The following is a 20,036-nucleotide window of genomic DNA, read 5'->3' on the forward strand; positions in this document are numbered from 1 at the left end:
CGCTGGTCTGGGGAAAGTCTTTATAAACCTCCCATGTAAACAAGTTGCCAGGCTGAGCAAGACTAACCTTTAGAAAGGATATTCATAGTAATCACTCTCTGAGCTATTGCACCAAAACCTTCAGTGGATGTCCAGCCATGAATTACATATACAAACACACCTTCAATGATCTGACATGGTGCAGTCAATGTAAGCTATTCACAGTCACTGCTGAAGAGGGCTGCAGTATAATTGATATAATTAAAAGATTGTGACCTGCTGCATTTATGGCCTACCAGTTGTGGGTCTGAGGTGAGGCTGCATAACATCCTGACAGTCTGACCAACTTCCTGTGGTGTTGCTGGTCTAGTTTTTCCCAGCCTTGCAGCTCCTTCATCCTCAAACTGAAGGTCAGCTGGCACACGAGTGCCTAAGGAATCTGCAGGGACAATGAGGAGAACACGAATCAAGGTCTCTGAAAGGGTAAGAGCCAATGCCACAGAGATGCGCACTGGCTAAGACCATGGATGCGCTCACGCTGTTAAATTGTCAAGTGCAAGAGAGTTCTTTAGCAGACATTTTGAGCCCAGTTTACCAAACTTTTTGTGCTTCTGCAGACTTCATGTGAGGGAAAGACCCACAGTTCACAGCATTTTGAGGCAAACATGGGGTTAGTGTATTATAAAACAGTAAACAAACAGCCATGGGTGGAGTAACGGAACCCCAAGATTTCATGAAATCAGAGAGATGCTTGGTATAGCAGTCAGTGCTGACCCATTCTTATGAATGCCATTATCAAACCCTCATTAACTCACACAGGTGACATGTTTGGGACATAGGGTGGTGAGTGGGATTAGATTCGATTAAGGTGACTGCAGAGTCTTCTGACCTGCTCCTAGAGGACTTCCTGGCTGGGCTCTGAGCAAGAGTAGCTTAGACACTGTTTGGGTTTTCACCATCCCTGTAGTCCTGGACCATGTCATCATGGATACAGCCTCAGTACAGTTAACCTCTTCCATTACAGAGCCATAGCGCTGAGCACACTGTAGCTCCAAATGCATTGACTAGCAAAAAAGAACAAAAAGACAAAGAAGAAACAAACTCATTATCATTAGAATATGACTCAAATGCACACTTTAATATATGTTCTAATTCAGCTGTGCAGAGGACTAGCACCATCACTCCTTTTTCTGCCTTTTCCTTAGAAGTATTCATTCCAAATTACAGGAATTACACCATAAAATAACCACCATGTGCATGTTTATTCCCAACTTTGTCAGTCACTAATTAATGACATATCAACATTTCCAAACACTGTTGAGAAAGATCCCTAATCTTACTGTGTCTTCACTCAGAGCAACTGAATGAGGCCAGAAGTTTGCCAGCCTGGACTGATGGCACTGTTTTAGATCCCTGGTCTTCAGCAGTATGAGTCCTCGCCTCTCGTACCTGCTGATGCAGGTGCCGTACACATCCGTCTGAGGAAAAGAAAGAGTGAACGAAAGTTAAATACGCCTGGGAAGAATTTCTTCATATACATGCATATTTAGGAAATGAATGGAAACAAATTCGGTTTCCACTAACCCACCTCATTTTCTAATGTCAGTTTGGAAGCCATGGGGGACGTCTGGAACATGCTCAGTAGAGCCCTTTTAATGTTCAGAGCCCACACCTGCTCCCCCTCCTGCAGACAGAGGGCCGTGACCTTCCCCCTCTGGAGGGAGAACTTGAGGCGTGTTCTCTCCAGTGACTCCCTGGGAAACAAAAACACCAGATGAGGCCCCCACAAGACCAGGGAACACAGACAAGTGGAGCATCTGAACGGGGAATCAGATTCACAGGAAAAACATCTGCAGCATTCCAAAATGAGCGGACAGAATGGCATACACACACATGCAAAAGGAAACAGAAGAGAAGGAATTCTGCACTCATTCACTCGCCATCATCTGTGAAAACACACCGGACTGTATTAAATCTATACATTGGCTTTACCTCAGACTTTTTAAATGCTGCACAGAGTGCTCCTTTTGAGGGGAAAGCCGTTTTATCTGTGGATTCCTTATCTGTAGAGATCAAACATGCACATTAAATATCAGATTTTTTTGTTATTTAATAATGCGTTTTTATTGTTGTTTTTTGCAAAAACTATTTTATTAAAGCTGACCTGCATCATTAGGTGACACTTGGAGACCACGTCAATATCAACCAGACAGTCCAAAGCCAGACCATTCCTGCCACCAGTGGAGCCGTGAAGGGTGCTGGTAATTGTCGTGCTATACCTGTAAGTGTATCTCACCCCTTTCTGATAGAGTAATTCAGAGGTAGGAAATCCTAGTGAAAATAATTTAGCAAATAAAACACAATTAAAAAATTGAAAAGGAAATTGTGAGGGAAAAAACCCTCCTTGTCAGTGTGCATGCATCCATAAATCTGAGATCCATTAGACTAAGTAACAAAGATCTTACCAGAACAACTTAAATCACAGAGATTTGGTTTCCCCTGTAGGCAATCACCTACTGAAAAGGAAAAAAAACATCTCAGGCATATCGACAGAACATTACAGCCCTTGTCAAACTTCTATACATAACATCTACTACAGCCAAACCCTGTTTTGACTGGAAAATGAATTCACTCTTCAAGAACTAATATAACAAAGCAAACCATAAAACTTACCATGTAGCAGGAGAAAAATAAGTACACCATTGAAGAGTAACAACAATACTGCCATAGCAACCCACTACAGGTCTGGCTGCCTCCGATCCTCCACATATGAGTGAGATGAAAACCAAGCACTGTTCACAGCCACTGAATGACCAGGCTTGTACATGGGCTTCCTCTGTGACCCATACTGCTCACAGCAACCAATCAGGAAATACCTTCCAAGACTGAAGCTACAAACATTCACTGAGCCAATCACTTGACAGAACACCGGGCCTCACAAAACATCAAGTTTTCTTACACCCTTGTTGACTTGGACAGACATAAGACATGAACCACGTAAAGAGAGAATTTCTTTGCAAAGCTGGCAGCTGCACGGATACTGAGTTGGAGACTGGGGTGTTTGCAGGATTTTTAAAATGGGGCGGCACACAGGTAACTAAGTAAGAAATATAAATACCAAACCACTTAAAATTGGTAGGGTGTGGTTCAAAGCTCTGTATGGCATTTTTTGAAAGCCTCTAACAAGCCTGAAAGTCAATATTTGGTGTGACCATCTTTATTTTTCAACACAGCTTTCCTGTAATTTCTTTAAGTAATCTTAAGGAATAGTCCTCCAGGCCTCTTCTTTGGATGTTGGCTGCTTTTTGTTCTGTTCTCTGTTAATGTGATCCCACATTGCTTCAATAATGTTGAGGTCCGGGCTCTGCGGAGGCCAATTCATGACTGATAGTGCGCCATTGTGTGTTTTTCTACCCAGGTATGCTTTACTGCATTGGCAGTGTTTTTGGGATCATTGTCGTGCTCAAACAGATTCCAGATTGTATACCTGATGGTACTTTCCTGTGTTAATTCCATTCTATAAGTCCATCAAGTTTAGCAAGATCTCCACATCTCAGCATCACTGACCGAAATGCAACTCAAAACCATGACACAGCCTCCACCATGTTTTGCAGATGACTATAGACACTCACTGTTGTAACTCTCGCCTGACCTCCTCTGTACATATTGATGATAATTCGAACTGACATTTTCAAATTTGGATTCAACACTCCATCAGACACGTTGTCACTGATTTTCAGTCTAGTTATTTTGTGATCTGGCATATCTCAGCATTTTTTCCTTGTTTCCAGTCCTTCAGAATGGCTTCTTGACAGCCACCCTTCCAGTGAGACCATTTCTGATGAAGCTTCAATGAACAGTAGATGGATCAACTGAAGGAGTAGTTGCATCTCTCATTTCCTGCATCAGGCCTTTGCTGGACTTTGCTATTTTTGAAGGACATGCTTTCAGATATTGTTCATCTACTGTAGGTTTTTAGGCCTGAACACACTATGCATCCTGAGATAGGGCAAGCTTTTAGCTAATAGCTCTTTGGGAATCACCTTGTTAGTGCAAAAATACTATTTTCTGTTATCTTTGGCATTTTTTATAGATCTAACTAATGGAATGGTAACAAATTATGTTTTTGTGATAGGCTGCTACTAACAAAGTGTCAAAAGATACAATTTAAAACTGGTTCTTTGCTAAGTTGCCTGTTATGTGTACACAGAACACGGGTTCATCCCTTGTGTTCGTTGCCTTTTCCGTGCTTGGATGATTCATAGGTCAGTGTTAAGTAGCTTTAAACAAACAAAAAACATTCCTCTAAAAATGGAAAGGTACAAGGACTGGACTGAACATGAGTGAAAAGCAGCCACTGTCCAAAGAATAACTCTGAATGACCTTCAGGCATCCTGGAGAACTACTGCTCAAGAGAAGAAAGTCTGGCTCACTTGAAGCAAAATAAAAAGAAATGAGGGGTGGCGGAAGACTTTTGCACAGCTCGCGTAGCTACTAGTGGGAGGAGTAATCAAACTTTAGATGGGAGTGGTGCCATCCCATGCCCCCCTTTAGCCACACACATTTCTGACACATATATATCAGACAGGAGTGCTAACCTAGGCAAAAGGACTTTCAGAAGAATAATTTCCTTATACTTATACACTAAACACTTGTTAGTGAACTGAAAAGCTGATCTACAAACTTTTCAGAAGACAAAGAAACACAGCTGAGAGTAGTTAACGCATGAAAATAGGGACATCTAGTGTTTGTGTGGTATGGATAACAAGCAGGTGGGGAAGTAGAGGCTCTGGCAGCTATGATGGCGTTTTTACAGAATTATTTTCACCCCCACCACTCGGCCACGTTCCTTATTCTCAGACTGAGCTCAAACTAAATTATACAACACGCCTTTCATCCCCATCTCCTTCCCCCATCGTTTAACAGGCAGGCTTCCAGTGCCACCTACTTTCCACGATGCACCCAACCCCGCGGTCCACGCCCGTGCTGCGACGTCAGTCACTGCGAGATTCTGGTCCGCGCGGCATTCAAGACTCTGAAAAATCGTATTTTACAACTTCCTGTAAAAAAATATAGACATTAACCGCCTTTTGCCGCAAATTTCAGGCATGACTTTGCACAACTATTTAGCTTGTTACCTTTATAGCCATAAGTATGATTTAGCGTTTAAAAAAATGACACGTTCACAGGTGTACCTACACGATGATATCTTCAAATTATGTCAGTTTTTATCTTCAGTACATGGGTGAGTTTGCCATATCTGTTAAATGACACGGATGTGGGTATCTGTAACAACAAAATCAGAGAATTATCCAGAGCTTTGTAGACATTTGTACCAGTGTACGCCACCAAAAGGCGTTCACCGATGAGCCCGAACGCATCGTCAGTCCGGGACCAGGGGGCGTAGGTTTGACCGGCTTCTGGGAGGCTCAGACACAATGAACCGTCAGACAGTGAGGGGCACGCATGTTGGACCGGGAGAATTAACACGGTCTTAGTGTGTTATTGCATGTAAACGTGCCGTTTCTTTGTTTTATCCAGTGATTCTCAAGCTGCTGAGACGCTATATGGCGGTAACAAGGCTCTGCTGGAAGCGGTTTGTTCGTCCAGTTTGATGAAAACGAGGTCGGGATCAGACGAACGTTACCGTTAGCCCCTCCTGGTCGATTGTTTTTTAACTCTTGTTTTGTTTTTTTGTTTTTTTAGCTAAATACAACAAAGCAAAGTAGATAACGATGTCGCTGATTGCGTCGTCTGATTATTTCGCTGCCGAGTGTCTGGTATCGATATCTAGCGGTCCTGTTCTACACAGACCCACCCCGGTCGCCCCCGCCAACCAGCCTGCCTCGGTGGGCCTGCTCCCCGGGGAGCCCGAAGGGTCGAGTGAGGACAGGGAAGTGCGGGACACGCTGAGGCTGGAGGGAGCTAACGTGGTGGCGGTGGCCGGTATCCTCACCGACCTACACGGCAAGTTCCGCCCCATGTCGGCCTATTCGGAGAACAGCAACTCCTCGTGTGGTGGGGAGAGCGGTTACACCACGTTGTCCGACCCGACCACCCCTACCATGACCCCCACCGCCACCCCGGTCCCCGGACAGCAGCACCAGCAGCGGGCCGGGGGAGCAGGAGGAGGGGTGAAGCGACACCGGTGCACTTTTAACGGATGCGACAGAGTTTATGGGAAATCTTCCCACCTGAAGGCACACATCCGGACGCACACAGGTATGGAGGGGAACGACCACAACACATCGGTCATGTCAGCAGTTCACATGTCATGTATTTACACAGCCTTAGCTAGACCCTTGGCATAGCTCAACTTTGTACCCCCAACTTCTGCTTTCCTCGGTGCCATGTAAGCAGACGGTTTTATCGTTTAATCAGACCTATATGAGGGGTGGGAGTGCTGTGCCTTTCACTAACTACTGTAAGCGTGCCTGCTGGCTGCTTCTTTATGATTTTTTTTTTCTTTTTAGAACTTGTTAAAGTAATTTAGCCAAACAAAGGGGGAAACGCTCCCCTCGGAGTCTGACAAAGAAGTAAACCAACAAAAGAACTGGGCTGGACGTTAAAACCTGTGACGAAAGTCTTCCTCTCGGCTGGATTTGCATATGAAATGAACGTAAGACGAAACCTTAAAGTTGAAAGCGCTGAAAATGATAGTGGGACAACGTAAAAGGCCTCAGCAAGTGCTTGGCGCTGTGTAGTTTTTCTCTGGGCATCACACTCTCACCCTCACGTATGCTGACAAGTTGAAATCAATCCTCCGCGATGTGTAAATTATTGATCAAATGTATTGATATCCAGTTCTGGATGCGCCACCCCTTTGCCATATATAGGTTTTTCAACGCATTTGGGGTGTTTTCTGAGTGAATACGTAATTACACGTCACCATACACCTCACCCATGTGTTTTAATTATGTAATAAAGGCAGATTGGTTGTGAATAGTTCATCCGTCAGAACGATAGCGTAACTTTATTAGTGACTTTAAGTGTGATTTTTCTCGCAAATCATTGGATTTGGCGTGTCCAGTGTCACTGAGCAGGCGCAAATGGATTAAGGGCAGGAAACGGCTCAAAGACGGTGTTGTGGGAACGCCCACAGAGTTCTGCAGCAACAACGTGGCCAGGCTTTGTGATCTTGCAAATGGCACCGAGCATCCCACTCGCTTATCCTGGGTTTGACTCGTGTTGCCTGCCGGAGATTAAGCCTAGTAGTAGCCCAGGAAGGCTAATCTTAGCCATCTAGATCCTATATCTTTTTTTCACGTATCTAAATATACGTGAAAAGTGGTAATGCAGGTGTTACATTTGTGTCACTGTGTTTAAATCGATCTGATTTAAGTAATCAGATTAACAGATTCCTTCATTGTGCAATAACACAAACTGTAAGCATACAAAACCTGTTTTTCCCTTCCTAGTTCATTTGAAAGCACAGAATAATGTGGGCTTCAACAGCGACTTATATCTGAGGACTACACAAAAGATATGAAGAATCAGTTTGATGTGATGTATTAGAGGCAAAATAAAGCACACGTGCGAACTGAAATGACACGAAAGTGAATTAATCCAGTCCATGAGTTTAAATTTTGTCAGCTTTTACTTTGACATTTTCAATCCATACTTCATGGTTTTACCTTTTCACATGTAAACATTTGTTTTTTATACATTATTGAATAATGTGGAGGTTTAATGACCCGAGGCCGTGGGGCATTTTTGGCAGCAGGAACTGTTCACTTTTTCTGACGTTTTATTTCATAGTTAGGCTGTTAGTTGCAGAAATTTGCACCTTAACCAATCATAGATCAAAGATCAGTGAAAATAGTGCATTTTTGTTTCCTTTTATGTATGCAGTTGTTTATTGTAAAACCGATTCTCGTCAGAGAGAAGGGAGTAGCATTTCTGTTCCCGTGTGTTTGTCTGTTTAGTCATGAAACACCGTCTTGTGTGCTTTCTCTGCAAACCTGGCGACTGATTTCTCTCTGCTCTCTGTTGCCTTCGTGTCCAGGTGAGAGGCCCTTTCCGTGCGTCTGGCCTAACTGTGTGAAGAAGTTTGCCCGCTCCGATGAGCTCGCCCGCCACACTCGCACCCACACAGGGGAAAAACGCTTCCAGTGCCCGCTGTGCAACAAGCGCTTCATGCGCAGCGACCACCTGATCAAGCACGCCCGCCGTCATCCCGACTTCAAGCCATCCATGTTGGGGCGCAACAGGGGCGCGTCCTCAGCTTCTGATCCGGACGTGCACAATTAGGGTGGCGTGGGTTTGCTGTGCACTGACGGGAGCACAAGACGGTCAACGTTAGTTTCAAGTGAACCGACTACAATCAGATCCACTAGTTAGGACTTAGCATTGCTGTGTTGCACTAAAAACAAATGTGCACGTACACACAAACATACACACGCAGAGCTGGATGCGTCTCTGTGTCCACACAGTTGAGTCACATGAACACTGTCCACCCACTCAACAACAACCAGGGTTGGGTTTGAAAATTGTTACGAACCTAAGAGAACCGGGGACTCGTTAAGAAATGCGGCTTTTGGTTCCACTTGTCGTTTCCTGAAAGCAAGACTTTGGACCTACTGTGCTTCCATTTGCATCGGCAGTTACATGAGCGTGTGTGTGTGATGTTTACAGTATGGCAGACTAGGCTAAGCCTCAGAAAACCCAATAATGATAGAGTGAAATCTATCATAATCACTGCAGTTAAGGAAAGTTAGAGGCATGAAGGTAGACTTACTGCAGGATGATCTGAGAATGTAGTTTTTACTGTCCTGCATCAGTAGCAGTGATATTAGACCACAAAAGAGTTTTGTGGATGAGATCCCAAGAATTTAATGCCAGGTATATCACATAAAAGTTGCAAAAGTCCCAGCATGCCTTGGAAAAGTACTAAACGGTGTTTTGCAACATAGCCTGCTGAAATAAAAATCAGTAAGTTTTAACTGCCATAGAAGTGAAACACACACAGCTAGCACAAATATTGTATTTCGTTTAAACCAAAAAATCAAATCAAGAATACCTCGTTGTGGATATCCACCTGATGGCAGCATACGTTTATCACAGGAATTCTTTTTTCTGCCTTTCGTAAAATTTTGATCTCAGGATTCGATAAGAACGAGAATCACGAAGCAGATTTCAGTCGATTAAAATCAAACCCAACCCTGAAGGTAACCTCATCGTCTCAAACTGAAACACTTTCACAGATTGCAGGGATTTCTTTATATTATTGTCTGTACAAATCTGCACATTCATCATCATCATCAGCCAAATAATCCTCTGGTTTTCTTGTGGTTCATTTCTACCTTGTTAGTAACCTTTATTTACCATGAGTAGCACAATATTGGGATGTTAGATAGTGAGGCGATGGATAGATGCTTGTTAAAAATCTTTGTTTGTTTGTAGCTTTGCTGATATTAAGTTCTAGCGGTGACACATTCCTTCATGTTTTTTTAATACGGCTTCAGTAACCATCTCCGTTGAAGTCAATATTTTTTCACATATATCCAATTCAAGTGTAGATCAAATACTCATTTTAGCCTGAAAGTGGATCGAATTTCAATGTAGAAGAGTTGTTTGCACGCCATCATTAAGGCTCCACCAGTTATCATCAATGAAATGCTGACACATAATACACAGCAGTATTATGTCTAAACCTGATGCAAATGTATATAAGCTTTAAGCTTTTAATGTAGAAAAAAAATGGTAATGCTACTAGCAGAATAATACACGTGATGAATTGTAGTCCTTATATTAGGGGTAACATACAGTACGTATGCTTGATAGAATGGCATTGCCTGTGAGTGTTGGTGTGTGCGGTTTATTTTAGATTTACCTTTTTTTTTTTTTTTTTTTTTTTTTGTATTGACAGAAATGAGAAATGTTTTGTATGCAAGTTGATTTTTTTTAATTTATTTTTTTTTTCGTTTTGTTTTTAAGCCTGCTGCCTTCAAAGTAAAAGCATTCACTTCCTCATCGAGGGAGAAAGATGACAAAATATAGACACGTGCCAGTTATTTCTTTTAACAGCAGATAAATCAGAGTCTTATGAGTAGCATCGGGAGAGGGGTGGGGCAAAATCTTACTGTAACTGATTATGTGGAAACCAAAAACAAATTCTGAGAAGATTAGATCAGTGGAACGTTTTTTTTTCCCCTCATCTACACATTATAAATGTGGGCTGTGCAGTCGTGTCACTGAAGCAGCCATTAATAATACTTGGGGATGCACTGATTGTGAAATTCCAGGTCGGTTCCAATGTCGGAAAAACACAAAATTTCCCCGATATCCAAGCCCAGTATTTTTTCTACTCTTGTGTTTAGTTTTTGTTGTTGTTTATGAACTCTTTTATGCCCTGGAAACAAAGTAGATCCCAGTTAATTTGACACAACAGATAACTATCGGTAGATTCAGTCTTATATCGGTCATCGGCCAGTCACAGTTTTTGCTTGTATATCAGTGCATCCCTGATGATAAAAGTTCCACCGGTGTTTGATTTGAATAGTGATACACAAATGTGGATTTAATCGGAACCTGTTCGGTAGATTTAGGGACGCTGGCACCTAAATCTATATGAAATGATCAGTTTCGATTTCAGGAATGAACCCATCCAAAATATTAGATCCACCATTTACCAAATCAGTCAAACCTGTAATGTATTTTATGTACTTATGACCCACTTGTAGTGTCCAGGTCTGAATAGAGAGTGTGTGTGTGCATGTGTTTTTTCTTTTTTTAATATTTCCACTGTTTGTCCCGCTTATGGACATATTCCTTTAACTCAGTGAACACTTCTTCAGGAAACTTTGAAAGCCTTAAACTATGTCATAACTACTTTGCACCATGTTTACAGTTGGATCATTGTATAGGTATGTGTGCCCTCTTGCAGGCGCATAACAGAAACTCATTATGCAATAAGCACTTTTTTCTCACAGGTATATTTTGCTGGATAGTGTAATGGCTTGCACTGTTACTGTGTTACTCCAAGTGGGCACTGTGGAACTTTGTGTTGATAACCAGTGGTTTTTAAAAAAACAAAACAAAAAAAACCCTGCCTTTTCCTTTCCTTATTTTTGTGTTTTCTCAGTCATCCAGGCCATCTCTTTTGTTGTGTAATGTGTCTAGATGGGATTGGCTTCCCCAGATCTGTTTCGCTTTCCTCCACATTAAGATCGGCGCGATTGTCTCGCTGATTCGTGTCACGCCGTCTTCGTTTTCCCATCGATTTCATTTTAATTGGAGCTGTTTTCTTTGAAGTGAATGCCGAGCTTTTGAAAGTTTTCGGTTGCTGCTGGCAGTGACCTTGAACGAGTGGACTGTTTATCAGAAGAGCAAACGCGTCTGATATAGACTCTCAAGCTATATTGTCACAAGAAGAACATACCTCACAGTCAAAACAGTTGTTTTTTTTTCTGCAGTGTCTGTGTAAAATCCATCCAACCAGTCTTTCAGAAATTCCTATAAAACCATCGAGCCTTGGATTTTTAAGAAAAGAGTTGTTTTTATCAGCCAGATGGCCTGTTACGTACCCTCGTCCTTACTGACTCAATATGCAACACCTTTACTACCTGTGTAGCTGCTTCTTCTTTTCCTCAGTGACCTGTTGTTGTGAATAGACAGTAGCAGTTTAATCTCCATAGTCATTAAAGCTCAGATCTACAAAGGGTTAAACTTCACTACTCGCTGGAGCAGAAGTTGAAAAAGGGGGCAATTAAATACAAAGTAAAAATATTTGCAGACTGTCATTTCACTGAGAATGATGATTGAATATGTTCAATCCAAAATCTGTTTGCTCACATCACTGAATGTGGCTTGGAGTTGAGTCCATTTCGGATTTAATTTTTGCTGCGCCGCCTCACCAAGAGCTGGGGGCAAAAAGGCATTTTCTTTTTTTCTTGTCACCACACTATCTCAGATATGCACATTGTACAGAAATGGATGTTCTTTTTTTTAAATTGATGCTAATTTTTACATTAATGTAATTTTTTAAAAAGTCCTCTTATCAAAGCTTTAGATGTGGAGGAACCGTGGAACTAAATAATTGCTGCAGCAAGCTGTTTTGATATTTATATTCTCAGGTGTCTTAAATTTTCGGCATTGGAGTTTCAATATTTCCTGTGCGACACAGAAGTACAAAGCATGGTTTTGTTTCTTATGTTATGCTGATTAATTTATTACATATCGAAAAACTTATATGGTTTGTGTGGTTTAATTATTCTTTTCATAACTCATTTTGTGATATGGAACAGTACTAATATTAAATGTTTCCAATGTTTGCTTGACCTGTGCTATTTTTAAGAAATAAAAATTAAGTTCATCTTTTATTTGTGCATTTTTTTTCATCTGTCTAATGAAGACGGTGTAAATTATATAAATAACTTAGCAATACTGTATTGTATGCTACAAGTGATAACTGTTAGCTATTGCATATTATTAGTATTAATAATAATAATAATGGATTGCATTTATATAGTGCTTTTCGAGACCCTCAAAGCGCTTTACAATTCCACTATTCATTCACTCACATTCACACACTGGTGGATTAGTTAGTGTGAATTATTAGTAGCCCATTGGCTGTATTATATAGCGCTTATTCTGTATGACCAGTAGTTTGCCATTATTTGAGATCTAAATCAGCTTCCTAATTATTCGTTGTTGATAGTAAATATGTTACATGAATTATGGTCCTAATGTGCTTTGTTCTGCGGACCATTTAGGGTATTATTAACTCGCCTAAAAAGATTTAAAATATTATATTTTAACTAGTATCCAACTAACTAAGTTAATGCCTTTCACACTAAAATGATATTATGAGCAACCCTCCCTTTAGGGATAAACAGGCTCACTACCCACTTTAATAGGTGCACTTTGCAAATCTCCTTTTCATTCATTCGCCCTTAATTATTTGTAGCATGGATTCAACAAGGTGTTGGAAACCTTCCCTGTAGATTTTGGTCCATATAGTCTTCCTCCCCTCATCCCAAGCTGTTTGGGACAGATGCCTGCCCCTCTCCCAGCTTGGTTCTGCTGGCAGTTTCTTTCTGTTAAAAGAGTTTTTCCTTCCCACTGTTGCCAAGTGCTCGTCCAGAGATGGTCGCTTGATTGTTGGGGTTTTCTCTGTATTATTGTAGGATCTTTACCTTACAATGTAATGCACCTTGAAATGACCTCTGCTGTGATTTAGTGCTATATGAATTGAATTGAATAGAACTGAGCTGCAGATTTGTTGGCTGCATATCCGTGATGAAAATCTCCTGGTTCACCACATCCCAAAGGTGCTCTAATGGATTGAGATCTGTTAACTGTGGAGGATATTTGAGTGCAGTGAACTCAACTCAAGATTGTTCAAGAAACAAGTTTGAGAGTATTTATGACATTGTGTTCCGGCAGAAGATGGAAAGACTGTGGCCATAAAGGAATGGATTTTGGCAAGTAGGCTTTGGTGTTCATACAAGGCTCAGTTTGTACCCCAAAGTATGCCAAGAAAATATCACCAGCCTGAGTTGTTGATACAAGATGTGATGCATCCATGCTTTTGTGTTTCTTATGCCAAAAGCTACCATCCAAATGTCACAGCACAAATTGACACTCAACATACAACAGAATATTTTTCTAATTTTTATCCAATTTTGGTGAGCCTGTGTAATTTGCAGCCTCATTTTGTTCTCGGCTGACAGGAGTGACAACTGCTGTGGTCTTCTGCTGCTGTGGCCCATCTGCTTCAAGGTTCAACGTGCTGTGCTTTCAGAGATGGTCTCTCACAGACTTTAATAAGTGCTTGTTTGAGTTACTGTTACCTTCTTATCAGCTTAAAGCCATTCTATTCCGACCTCTAGCATCAGCAAACTGCAGCTCACTGGATATTTTCTTCTTCTCTGTAAACCATAGAGACGGTTGTGTGGGGGAAATCCCAGTAGATTAGCAGTTTGTGAAATACTCAGACCGTCCAGCACCAGCAACCATCCTCCCCATTCTGATGCTCACTTTGAATATATCATAACTCCATCTACATACGCGTACCTACATACAGTCCATGTATTGTATACAAACTCAAGCACATTTGTTGTTACAGAATATGTTTTTTTCCAGGTTAATCAGCAGATTTGTTAAACATTTATCTTTATGCTATAAATGAACTACAACACAACTCAAATGTAGCAATAACTTCTCAAAAACTATGATGCTAAAGCTACTTTCAACTACACTTAAAAACATAGCTTAATATGCTAATAGGCATGCTAATCATAGGTTAATAGCAGTATATGACTGTAGTATTTCCCTGAAGGTTTTCAAAGAGCATGTCATACTTTATGAAATGTCAACTATTTCAGTGAGCAGAAACCTCAATTAAAGGTCACAGTTCAGGTGGCTTTAAGCAAAGCAGTGTACCTCCCGTGACTCAGTGCTCTAGCTAACATGGCATTTGAACGTGGTATTAAATGTGGTGTTACTGTGAGGAGAGGAGTTGTAGTATATGATCAAGGACTCCTTCTTGTCTCCAAGAGAGCTTTTTCTCTTGAATTGGCATAGTTCACTCCAATAATGCATTTTCATAGTGTCGCCGCCACGCAAAAACATCTGCTTCCTTTAACTGCTGATTTTATATTTATAATATAATTATAATAGACTTCTATAACACAGCATCTATAACAGCTATGTTTCTTGCCTTTATCTAATAAAACAAACTGACTGTCATTACTACAGTTATCACACCAGATTAAATAAAACAGAAAATAATAGACTTGGAATTCATGTTTTAATAAAGATACTTCTCTCCCTATAAGTAGATCTTTACATAACACGAAAGGAAACTATGATGCTATATATTATCAGTATCCCATAATTAGAGCCCCACACAAATATAGGTTGGGCCATGTTACTGACTCCATTATGTACAATGCTCTCAGCACTTTTGCAGCAGAGGACACGTCACACCTGAACACACAGAGTTTGGTGCGTTCAAAGTAAGTCTCAAAGCAGTTTGTGAAGTACATTATTGTAAAGATAGTTAAAAAAAAAAAGAGGTCCCGTTGTTTCATTTTCCGTTATAGCTCTAACAAAGGTTGAATGTAGGTTATATATAGTCTCTCAGTTTCTGTCACCGTCAACCTTAAAAAGTTTTCTGCATTCATAATTCCATCAATATTAACAGGATCTCCAACACTACTAAATGCAGCTCTAAACCATGACAGAGCCTCCACCGTGTTTTACAGATGGCTGTAGACACCCACTGTTGCAGCTCTCTCCTGGCCTCCTCCATACACAATGACAATGATTTCAACCAAAACTTGTAAATTTAGAGTAATCTCTCCATCGCACCTGTTCCCACTGATTTCCAGACCAGTTATTGTGCAATTTGGCATATTTCGGCCTTTTTTCCCTGTTTTCCTTCCTTAAGAATGACTTCTTGACAGCCACCCTTCTGCATTGCCATATGTTCCTGCATGTTAACTCTGAGGAGCACTTCCAGGCATTTATCACTTAAACTTGGCTGGATGTTTAATCATGGCTACACACAATATATTGTTCCTAAGCAAACTTTATTTTGGAAAAACTCATACACTATGATTTGCCAGTCTTGAGGTGTGGAAGCCAGGATTACTAGGAAGTCCTCAAACAACTTCTGACTTGACTCTGGATCAGCTGGTCTGTTTATATAATTATGGCTCTTAAACGTTTTCTTTTTTCGTCCCCTTTTAAAAAAGAATTCACACCGACACTCCAGGAAGGTTTGTACACAAATATTATTTTTATTGATATCTGAAGCTGGGACTAGACAGCGTTCCATCTCAGAAGAAAAAGCACACACACCACACAGGAAAGGAAATGAGTAGAGTTAAATGGGGCCGCAGCCCAGGCAGTGAGTTCAACATGGCACACGTAAACATCCTCAGAGTTCATATCACAGAGGAGGTGGATTTGGGACTCATGATGAGCCACATGTCGAAATCCTACTTCCTCAGAAGCTCGCGGGGGCGGTGGGGGGCACCTATTGCAGTTCTTGCTGCACCACCTAGAGGGCGACAGCAGCCATCATCATTTTAAGTCCATCCCTGTTGACTATAGGGAAGCTGTTTTTAACAATGAAAGTCCTCAGTGCACAGTTTAAGTCTGCACGTGCTTCCAGATGTTGCAGTGTCAGAGAAAGCAGACGACCTCAGCTATAGTCACAGTCACCGTCTGAATGTCTATAGCCACAGCCTGCAGCTGAGAGGAGGACTGTGAAAAATGTGAGCAAGCAAATACATTTCTAAAAACATATTTTAATGGCTTTTCCAGCGCACAAATGATCAGAACAGAATTATCCCAAAAGAGCCTTATACTATGAATCTGCATTTCTCAGATTCATATGCTCTTCACTACCTACCAGAAGGCCGGACTTTCCAGTATGACAATATGCACGAGAACTTCTCAAGCTTCACCTTCCAGCCAGTGATTGAGCTCTCTTAGCCAGGTCTGTCTGCTGTGCTCCTCTGGAACTTAACTCATCAGCACCCAGTTTCAAACTGTCAAAAAAACTTCCAACTGGTACCAGTTTTATCAGAAATCCAGAAATCTTGTGGGCATTTTTACTATTACGGATAAAATGTGTGCTCACATTTATGAGATTTTCAAATGTCACACTTGCCATTCGCAGCTGTCAGTGTAGCATTAATGCTATGGATGACATCCTCTCCCTTTGGTCTAAGACTGGTTTCAGATTTCAGGCGAATAAGTGGCTTTCCAGTTTCCCCAGCCTTAAATGATGTCAATAAATGTTGTTGGATTTTTGTTTTTAAGGTGGAGTATTCGTAGAACTGTAAACTGTGAACTGGACACACAACTGACATTAAACACCAGAATACAGTAAATCTATTTTTAAGCACAGGTTCTTGGTTTCAGGAGAATTTATTGTGTATAAGAGGAAAGGGTGAAGAGAGAGCAAGTGACACGGGAGCGATGCATGGGCTCTGATTGCGAAACCAAAAATGACAAAATATGATTCAATGAAAAAGTGATCAAAGACTGAATAAAGACTCTGGTTACGGAATCAACCACATTAAGCAGAATTATCGTAATGTCTCTGTCAGTGTGTGGATAAGAGGCTCCAGGTCATTTAACAATAATGTCTCTAATAGTGTTTGTGGCAGTGGCACTCATACATCTAAAGATCACCAGGCTTTGCGAGTCTGCAGATTTAATATCACCATTAATGTTACTGTTTATTATTTTTCGATGAGATAATGTCTCGCTAAAATGAATAAAGTCATCTGGCAGCTTTAAGTGCAGTTTTTATTCTTTCTTTCTATAAGATCGGTTGGTGGAAGTCAGTTTATTAGATGTCAGTAATACGTAAAGTAATTATAACGATGCAGGAACTAGTGAGTACTGAGCAAAAGTCCCGAGTCACCACTCATCTTTTTATATTTTGCATACATACATAAAATTAAATTAAAACTGCTAATTTTTTCAGAGAGTCTGGGGAAGTCTTGTTAGGACCACTTTCAAAATAACAGAAATGTCAGTCTCCTCGGAAGCAAAATACAAAGAAAGGATGTGTGGCTCAAAACTTTTGCCCAGTATTTACCTATAAGTTAATTTTAGGACTAGCATGATGAATAGAAATGACCGACTTGAATACAGACCCCGAAAGGTATGGGGCGCGTTTGTAAAGTGAAACATGCTGAAATTAACGGCAACATTTTTTCCACATTTAGCTCAAAACCTTACAAAAACATGTTTTTTCGAGTAATTTTTTACAACATTTAGTAAAATATTTGTAACTTTTCATCAAATGTTAAATATTAAATCTAAATGTTAAATATTAAATCTAAATGTTAAATCTAAATATTATATTTAAATCTAAATGTTAAATGTTAAATCTAAATGTTTAGGCTAATATGCAAATTTATTGTACGGATCAACGGAAATACCAAAATAAAAGCTTCCCGAAAACCTCCGGTTTACTAAATGTTGTAAAAAATGACTTGTTTTGAGCTAAATGTGGAAAAATGTTGCCGTTAATTTCAGCATGTTTCACTTTACAAACGGCGCCCCATAGAAAGGAGAGCGGTCTCCTGTCTGCGTACGTGTTTTGCACGGACAACAAAAACGTTTCCGCACGGACGATTTTAACAGTCGCACTGGGTGAGAGCGTGCAGTTACAACAGCATGGCGTCATGTAGTGGTAACTGAGCCGGTGATCGCTTGCAGCTTTGTTTAGTAACGAACATGTCGGGAGCGTCAGGCGGAGAGAAACGTCCTCCTCCGAACTGGATCCTGCAGCATCCTGCGGTGAGTGTGAGAGCAGCTCTGTGTGTGCAGGCAGGGAGTCTGCCAGGAACGTACTGTGAGTAATCTGTGTGTGTGTGTGTCAGTACCAGCAGATGAAGGACCTGCAGATTGAGGACAGCGCTCAGGTGCATGCAGCTTTTCTTGTATACATGGATCTTACTGAGGGTGAGTTTGGCAGGGTTCTGAAACACGGGAGTCAGTTTGAGATTCCCTGTGTAGCGTATCCTGGACTCCTTACATCTCCCAGCTCTAATTCCTTTCTTACAGGAAGAAAAACCTGATGTCATAACTTAGGCTCACACTCACACTGAGCTTCTTGCTCTCTGCAGTGCGGCGCTGGAAGGAGGTGTCCTGCGTGAAGAGTTCTGAGCTGCAGGTGGTTTTGCTGGAAGCAAGGGAGAAGGAAGGAGCGCCCACTCTGACGATCCTCCCCCTGCCCGCTCACCAGTCTGTGACTCACAAAAGGTGTTAAGACACTGGTCAAGCTCCCACACTTTTACCCTCACAGGTTACCCTGCCAAACCTCTGAATCTTACGGCTTCTTCCTTCTCTGCTATGCAGCATACGACACGTCCTGGACAGGGGCTTTCCTGTGCTGCTGTGTGCAGTAGCAGCTGACTCCACGCTGGTCTACCAGAGGATGACGGATGGCCTGGTGACACCAGACCCTCCTGTAGGACCTTTTCAAGATATGGGACGCCGGCAGCACCGGAAGAGGCGGCAGCAGCGCTGAGCAGCTGACTGAGAATGTGATGAATCGCTCAAAGATGGAAAAGAGCCCCACAGGACCCCTTCAGGGGGAGTATGTGATTGTTAGGATGACCTTGTGGCAACCTCTGGCATCGTGAAGTTCACCTCAGATGCATGTTGAGAGGTTAAGGCGAAAAGAGATAAAATTAACCTTAAGAAAAGGGTGCAGAGATTAGAAGTAACATTCCTTTTTTAATGACAGTTGAGCTCCTGTTACAATATATGGAGTGGTTTGGTTTGTTTGCTGCGGTGTATGCACACTACAGAGTTGACTAGAAGCTTTCACAATGAAATCAGGGATGCCATATCTCGTTTCCATGCCTCCAAAGAAACCTTTCAATGGGGCCGGATGAGTCAGCATCCACAAAGCTTACAGCTTTGCCAGTGAGTATATGTGATAAATTACAGGAAAAGTAGTTCCTGAAAAGGTAGTTCATTACCTAGACTGTCCTGCAAATATAAAATATCCATTTTTTGTTAATTCAAGGAAAATGATCTTTATTTGTTTGTTGTAAAACAAAAACAGACATTTCTATAGTAGATAGTAGGAAAACAGAAACTTATTTGTCGTTTAATTGTTTATCTGAAAGTTAATTACTTTGATGTGTGAATGGAAAAGCTGTAACACTTATGAAAATACAGCTAAAAGTTCATAATCTATGCACTCCTTGAATTTTCCAAAGCTGTCCAGTTGGTTAGATCGGACACTTCATTTCATTACTTTCTGGTTCATTCTGTAACTTTTCTGCATCTGTTCATGAGGGAAATGTCTCTGTTTGTGTAAAAAAACAACACAAAAAGGAGACACAAGGTCATAGTGTCTCAAGTCTAATATTTTGGGGAGGTGCACGTGTCCCCTTGAAATTTACGCCTATGGTTTGTAATCCATGTCAGCACATTGGTTTTTGACAATAATCCCTTAAACACAATTATTAAGACCTACTATAAATGTCAGTGATTGTTTTATTTATTTTTTAAAACAATTGTGCCTTATTTTGAAATAAACATCAGGTGTGAGAAAGACTAATAGTTTCAAA

The 20,036-nt window shown here is 41.1% G+C and overlaps 3 protein-coding genes across 5 annotated transcripts in view; 2 read left to right on the forward strand and 1 right to left on the reverse strand.

The window, feature by feature from the left end:
* Positions 1-2,769, reverse strand: part of LOC308383691 (uncharacterized protein) — a 43,351-nt gene extending 40,582 nt beyond the window's left edge. For both annotated transcript variants that reach the window (XM_080861756.1, XM_080861755.1), the window contains exons 1-8: positions 2,653-2,769; positions 2,445-2,495; positions 2,144-2,310; positions 1,972-2,042; positions 1,568-1,733; positions 1,320-1,457; positions 869-1,043; positions 276-418 (exon numbers count right to left, since the gene is read on the reverse strand). In XM_080861756.1, the coding sequence (XP_080717882.1) occupies positions 276-418; positions 869-1,043; positions 1,320-1,457; positions 1,568-1,733; positions 1,972-2,042; positions 2,144-2,310; positions 2,445-2,495; positions 2,653-2,707 (966 nt within the window). In that variant the 5' untranslated portion in view covers positions 2,708-2,769. The remainder of the gene's footprint in view (positions 1-275; positions 419-868; positions 1,044-1,319; positions 1,458-1,567; positions 1,734-1,971; positions 2,043-2,143; positions 2,311-2,444; positions 2,496-2,652) is intronic.
* Positions 2,770-5,346: 2,577 nt separating this feature from the next.
* Positions 5,347-9,842, forward strand: LOC308383693 (Krueppel-like factor 9). 2 transcript variants are annotated; one of them, XM_080861759.1, is made up of 3 exons: positions 5,347-5,604; positions 5,686-6,201; positions 7,985-9,842. In XM_080861759.1, exons 2-3 carry the CDS (start codon positions 5,715-5,717, stop codon positions 8,227-8,229), a joined length of 732 nt encoding a protein of 243 aa, XP_080717885.1. In that variant the 5' UTR covers positions 5,347-5,604; positions 5,686-5,714; the 3' UTR covers positions 8,230-9,842. The 2 variants fall into 2 exon arrangements, with proteins under 2 accessions (XP_080717885.1, XP_080717884.1); XM_080861758.1 differs by having other exon boundaries at positions 5,351-6,201.
* An 8,234-nt stretch (positions 9,843-18,076) lies between these two features.
* On the forward strand, positions 18,077-20,022 carry tsen15 (TSEN15 tRNA splicing endonuclease subunit). The gene is made up of 4 exons (XM_080861142.1): positions 18,077-18,249; positions 18,333-18,414; positions 18,579-18,714; positions 18,811-20,022. The coding sequence occupies exons 1-4, from the start codon at positions 18,187-18,189 to the stop codon at positions 18,980-18,982; spliced, it is 453 nt and encodes a 150-aa protein (XP_080717268.1). The 5' UTR covers positions 18,077-18,186; the 3' UTR covers positions 18,983-20,022.
* Positions 20,023-20,036: the final 14 nt, after the last annotated feature.

The sequence above is a fragment of the Rhamphochromis sp. 'chilingali' genome, assembly GCF_963969265.1.
Source record: "Rhamphochromis sp. 'chilingali' genome assembly, chromosome: 16".
NCBI classification, from domain to species: Eukaryota; Metazoa; Chordata; class Actinopteri; order Cichliformes; family Cichlidae; genus Rhamphochromis; species Rhamphochromis sp. 'chilingali'.